The sequence below is a fragment of the Phyllobates terribilis genome, unplaced genomic scaffold, assembly GCF_046119375.1.
Source record: "Phyllobates terribilis strain yellow unplaced genomic scaffold, ASM4611937v1 Scaffold_186__1_contigs__length_3700242, whole genome shotgun sequence".
NCBI classification, from domain to species: Eukaryota; Metazoa; Chordata; class Amphibia; order Anura; family Dendrobatidae; genus Phyllobates; species Phyllobates terribilis.
In genome coordinates, this window is record NW_027362946.1 from 741,500 (window position 1) to 747,971 (window position 6,472).

Here is a 6,472-nt window from a genome sequence, read left to right on the forward strand (position 1 = left end):
GCCAGCAATGAGTCCAGACCTGAATCCCATAGAACACCTGTGGAGAGATCTCAAAATGGCAGTTTGGAGAAGGCACCCTTCAAATATCAGGGACCTGGAGCAGTTTGCCAAAGAAGAATGGTCTACAATTCCAGCAGAGCATTGTAAGAAACTCATTGATGGTTACCGGAAGCGGTTGTTCGCAGTTATTTTAGCTAAAGGTTGTGCAACCAAGTATTAGGCTGAGGGTGCCAATACTTTTGTCTGGCCCATTTTTGGAGTTTTGTGTGAAATGATCAATGATTTCATTTTTGCTTCATTCTCTTTTGTGTTTTTTCCTTGCAAGCAAATTAAATGAAGATAATAAGACCAAAGAATGTGATTGCAATCATTTTCAGGAAGAAACTGAGTATTATCTGACAGAATTGCAGGGGTGCCAATACTTTTGGCCACCACTGTAGCTGAACATGAAAAGGATGATATGCTGCAACAAATTAAAAAGGCAACAAAAACAAGTCATGGTGAAAAGTGTTGGATCCCTTGAAATTGTTCCAGAAAATGAAGTAATTCTCCCAGAAAATTATTGCAATTACATGTTTTGTTATACACGCTTATTTCCTTTGTGTGTATTGGAACAACACAAAAAAACACTGAAAAAAAAGGCAACTTGAACATAATTTCACACAAAACCACATAAAATAGGTCGGACAAAATTGTTGACACCTTGCCAAAATTGTGGGTAAACAACTTTGTTTCAATCATGTGAAGCTTGTTCAAACACAATTGTCGCAAATAGTAGGTGTGGGCAATATGAAAATCACAACTAAAATAAGATAAAAAAGGGAGAAGTTGATTTAATCTTCGCATGAGTCTGAGGACTTGAAAACCAAAATTGTTGAAAAATATCAATAATTTCAAGGTTATAAGTCCATCTTTAGAGATCCGGATGTTCCTCTGTCCAAGGTGCGCAACATAATCAATAAATTTACAACACATACAGTCAAATATGGTGGCCCTTCAAAGATGTTTTGGGTTGTTTTGCTGCCTCTGGCACTAGGTACCTTAACTGTGTGCAAGGCATCATGAAATCTGAAGATTAGCAAAGGATTTTGGGGCACAATGTAGTGCCTAGTGTCAGAAAGCTGGGTTTGCGTCCTAGGTCATGGGTCTTTCAGCATGACAATGACCCCAAACATAATTCAAGAAGCACCCAGAAAATGGATGGAAACAAAGTTCTGGACAGTTCTGACCAGCAATGAATCCGTATCTAAATCCCATTGAACACCTGTGGAGAGATCTTAAAATTGCTGTATGGAGAAAAATATTAAAATTTGCAAGTCCTCAGTGGTTGATACCATCTTTTCAGTTAGCCATTAGTCAGTAAGCTTTCGAGACTACTCAGGTCCTTCATCAGATATAGTATAACACAAAAATCTGAAGAGTCACATATTTATGCACAACAGGGCACAGGAATAGTGCAATAAATAAGACAAGTGACGTGAAGCAGAACTATCAGTATGGGAAAGGGATAAGCAGTTGTGGCCGTAAATATGTGTGGACACAAGTAGGTCTATTCTTTCTTTTCTTTTTTTGTGTGGCGATAAGAATTCATCCTTGTTTTTAGTTTTTGCCCTGTCTCCCCTACATACAGACCCCCAGTTGGACATTTGGAACATATAATTAAGTTCATTGTGATGCAGCTGAAAGTACCTGGGATCTTGTGGTCCTGATGTGAGTTGGGAATCTTTATCTTGTCCGTGGTCATTATAAATGGACGGGTTTTACATATACAGTTGGTGAGGATGAATTTTGTAAGTTTCACCACAAAGGTGAAACTATCCTCCCGGTCAGTTTGCTTTCCCTCCCAGTACCTTTTCATTCAAACAATGTTAGGTTTCTGGGAGATTATACTTGTTCCTTTTATTTTTGGTTCTCCTTAGCTTGCCTTCTTTGCCCTATATTAATGAGTTTTTGTTTCTCATTCAGGGTCTTCGTATTTTACTTCATACTTTCCTTTCCCCTTGTTGACAGTGTGTTGCAGCCTCCCCTCTGATTCCTAAGGAGGTATGAGAAACTCCTCAACGACTTATTAGGGAGTTAGGTCTGTGGTGGCGTTTCTAGTTGTGCAGCTAGGGTCTTTCTTGTCTGTACAGAGACTAGTTGGGCGTAGCTGCGGCATTCTTCCCTGTGTGGGTTCTCTGGTGGTTATCAAAATGCGCTTTCTGTACAAAACATTTCCCACAATCTGAACATGAAAAAGCCTTTGCCCCCGTGTGGGTTCTCTGGTGCTTAAGAAAACTAGATTTCTGGTTAAAACATTTTCCACATTCTGAACATGGAAAAGGCTTCTCCCCTGTGTGAGTTTTCTGATGTTTGATAAGATTTGATTTCACAGTAAAATATTTCCCACATTCTGAACATGAAAATGGCTTCTCTCCTGTGTGAGTTCTCTGATGGTTGATAAGAGTTGATTTCTCTGTAAAACATTTTCCACATTCTGAACATGGAAAAGGCTTCTCCCCTGTGTGAGTTCTCTGATGTTGGAAAAGATTTGATTTCTTTGCAAAACATTTCCCAGATTCTGCACATGAAAATGGCTTCTCCACTGTGTGAGTTCTCTGATGTATATTAAGATATGATTTTTGGTTAAAACATTTTCTACATTCTGAACATGGAAAAGGCTTCTCCCCTGTGTGAGTTCTCTGATGTTTGATAAGAGTTGATTTCTCTGTAAAACATTTCCCACATTCTGAACAGGAAAATGGCTTCTCTCCTGTGTGAGTTATCTGGTGCCTAACAAGACTTGATTTCTGATTAAAACATCTCCCACACTTGGAGCAAGAAAATCTTTTCTCTGCTGTGTGAATTTTTTGATTTTTAAGAAAAGACTTTTTGAGAGGAAAACTATTTCCATATCCTGAATGTGAAAATGGCTTCTTTGCATTAGGAGCAGTTCGTTTTTTAATGCTTATTTTGTGACTTTGATTTTCCTTAGTAGTCGGTAATGAATGAGAAGACAGGACCTGTTTCATAGGATCAGATGATTGAGGTCTGCTGTGAAGGGATGATGGTATATCTGGAGTAATGGCATTCATTTCAATTGTATCCTGTGAGATCTCAAAATTATCTGATTTGAAAATTGAAGATGTCAGCTGTCCCTCTGATCTCCTGGTACGGACATCTGCCAAGAAGAAAACCAATTATTATTTTTTAATAAAAAATCCTTGAATTTTATATATTTGAACATTTCTACTTAAACTGACTGTAAAAAAGGCAAGTTATATTAAACAATTCACTTATTCACCAGGACAATGACCATCTAATAGAAAATCTCATAGGATGAACCAGTGGAGCGTGGTGTTCAACTGTTTGTTCATTCTGCCTCCCAAATATGGAGTAAAAGGCGCAGGCTCTGTCCAGCCACTAAGATTAGGGAGCCTGGGACCAGTAGTACCATCCAGGGTGTCAGTATGGGTGTGCGTGCTGTCCAGCTGGAGTAATCTGCTCCCTGCTTCAGCCATTTGGAGAGCACCGCACCCTACTAAAGCTGGAAGCATATTGCCGGAAGCTGCCAGATACAGCCTTGTTCTCCTCTGGTTCAGTCATCTGTGCTCAGCTCCCGGCTTGTGTATTTGTTTCCTGTTGTGGCCCCGGCCCGTTTACTGACTACTCTTGTGTCTTCTGATTTTGTACTTTCTCTGCTCTCCTGGCTCTGACCCGGCTACCTGACTGTTCTTCTTCCCATCTCACTCCACAGAATAGCAGGTAACACCGTGGCCCAAGCCTAGGGGTCTCTGTGTAAGTCCAGATCCATGTAGAGGGGTTAAACGGCGATGAGCAAAGTAATTTGTGAAATCTGTAAAAAAGGTAGATAGTGACAAGCCTGTTCGTGGTAACCATCTTTTGAGCTTCCAGGTGACCAAGACCAGCTCCCCCAATACATTGTGTCTGCAAACTATTCCAGCAAAATCTGCATTCCTAATAGCTTAATGGCGCTTCTTCCCTTCTTAACCTGCCATGTGCCCAGATAGTAGTGTACAACCGTATATAGGGGATTGTCAGATTCAAGAGAAATTGGAAAATAATTTGTAAGGTCCATTTGTTTTCTATTATCCTTTGTGAAGAATTCCAAAGTTATCACCACATAAAGTGACACATGTCAGATTTGAAAAATGGGTCTGATTAGAAACATAAAACTGGCTGCAGGAAGAGGTTAAATCAGAGGATTACTGAAGTCAAAAACTGTGACTACAGACAATAAAACATCTACTGAAATGATCAAACTGAACAGTCTTCATCAGGGAAAAATGAGTAACTACAATCTAAACTATCGTAAGGGACAATATTTTCTGTCAGATGAGTGTCAAGAAGAAATATTAGACATTTAAAGTGAACTTTTGTAATAGTGCAGAGCTGAGGTGTCTTAAATTTAGATCTCGGGCATTTGGAAGAGATAATGGAGATATTTTTGAAAGACGACCAGGGAGTTATAGAGTCACATAAGTGAGGCCGGCTGATCCAACCACAATGAAACTATCATACAGAATGAACTTGTAAAAAAAAGAAAGAATATAAAAACATGTAACATCCCCAACAACAACGTATGTATGAAGGGAGAAATCCAACACTAAACTGGACTTGCACTCATTTATGGTGGACCATTGGAGCAACTATGAGTCCTGACCAGAAGAGTAGAGAAAGTATTAGTGCCCCCCATTTCAGGAGAGATTGTGCAGTAATCTGAATTCCTTAGGATTGAAAATATAATGGAATTTATGACGTGGAGTGAATCCATGAAACCAGGGCTGGAGCCAACACACCTCCTGCAGGCGTGAATAAATGTATATTACAGCCATCAGCCACGCACAGCTTAGAGATATATCATGGCACAGTGTAATGTTTTCTGTATAGTTTATCACAATCCTGTTTGAAGTTAGTTGGTTTTAAAAGAAATTGAAAAGTCAGGATAAAGGGAAACTCTGCTGTTATTGTACAGAAATTCACACTTGGCCTCACTGCACATTTAATGTCGATAATAAAAGTGATCTTTGGTCAGAAAGACTGGACCTGGTCTTGTAGGGACCATATGGGCACATTCAGCAGCACAGAAGGGAGAGAAGGTAGATTCATCCAATAAGATATCAGGGATCTAGGAAGCCAACAGCATCATTACCCTCCGCTTTCTCTTACAGGCCCATCATAATATTTTTCTTCAAGTGATTTTCTAACTTGTCAGCACATTCTACGTACGCGGTCATTTGTCTTTATAGTTTGCAGATCTGAGCAGGTAACGGTCAGCATCTCCTAATCCCAGGGGGTTGGTGGATCCTCCAGGTTGTAAGGTCTATAGAAAAGGGCTTTCACAATTACACAAAGAAATTTGAATATTTTCAGACGGAGGAGAATGTTGTGGTCTAGCGGCAAAATGGTGATCACACAATTGTGATATGGCCGGACTACACAACCGATAAAGCAGCCACAGATGGGGACTGAGAAGAATCTGTGACTTCTCTGCATTTAGTGGTTACTACTCACCTGGGTGGTCATATGTAGGAATCTCCTCTTTACACCGCTCATCACCCCTCACATATGTCTCTGTAGTATTAATATGGGTCAGATCTTCACCCTGAAACAAATATTGTAAAAGTCACAGACAGATGGAGAAGTCCCATCTATGATCAGCTCTAATCCTGTCATCTCCACCGTTCTCATTACACAAGTATAAAACATAATAATGGTGGATAAAACAGAACTGAAGACATGACCTTTACAGCCGTCCACACATCATAGGGGAAATCTCATGACACCTTCTCTCCATCTACCTGATGATCCTGAGGAACATTGGGATCTTCTTCTTTACAGTCCTGTGGAAGAAGAGGACGGGGACATCTCTCTGGTGTTGTCCTCTTACTGGATAGATCTGGAGGAAACACATACAGGGACTGAATTCATTCTTTACATACAGATAATTATAGGCCGTGTGCATTTAGTCCTGTCTATTACCTGGTGATGTGAGGGGCTGGGGAACCTCCATCATGACGTCCTTGTACAGATCTTTGTGTCCTTCTAAATACTACCACTCCTCCATGGAGAAATAGACAGCGACATCCTGACACCTTATAGGAACCTGACACATACAATGATACCGTCATCCCGCCAATCCCTTCATACCATTACTGTATAATGTCCCAGCATTCCCAGCAGTGTCACCTCTCCAGTCAGCAGCTCAATCATCTTGTAGGCGAGTTCTAGGATCTTCTGGTCATTGATGTCCTCATGTATCAGGGGGTGAGGTGGAGGCCCCGTGATTAATCTCTGGTTATGGAGAGACACATTAATAAATCTCACTACAGACATTTCCAGAGTCCTCACCTCTCCAGTTCTGTCCATCTGTTATTCCCATAGATAAGAATGATGTAATGTGACGTCATCAGAATCTCTCACCTCTCCAGTAAGCCGGAAAAGGATCTCTAGGGTGAGGTGTAATATCCTC

At 40.5% G+C, this 6,472-nt stretch overlaps 1 protein-coding gene across 1 annotated transcript; it reads right to left on the minus strand.

Annotated features, from left to right (window-relative positions):
- Positions 1 to 845: 845 nt before the first annotated feature.
- Positions 846 to 6,069, minus strand: LOC141212797 (uncharacterized). Its single transcript, XM_073665101.1, has 4 exons — positions 5,983 to 6,069; positions 5,802 to 5,899; positions 5,515 to 5,605; positions 846 to 3,160 (listed from the first exon to the last, which is right to left on the minus strand). The coding sequence occupies exons 1-4, from the start codon at positions 6,014 to 6,016 to the stop codon at positions 2,136 to 2,138; spliced, it is 1,248 nt and encodes a 415-aa protein (XP_073521202.1). The 5' UTR covers positions 6,017 to 6,069; the 3' UTR covers positions 846 to 2,135.
- Positions 6,070 to 6,472: the final 403 nt, after the last annotated feature.

Excerpts from the sequence above, each read along its gene's own strand:
- LOC141212797 (XM_073665101.1), bottom strand. The coding sequence starts at position 6,016 with ATGATGGAGGTTCCCCAGCCCCTCACATCACCAG. Across the intron at positions 5,900-5,982 it reads CCAGCCCCTCACATCACCAG|ATCTATCCAGTAAGAGGACA; the intron begins GTAATAGACAGG and ends TGTTTCCTCCAG. Across the intron at positions 5,606-5,801 it reads ATGTTCCTCAGGATCATCAG|GGTGAAGATCTGACCCATAT; the intron begins GTAGATGGAGAG and ends TATTTGTTTCAG.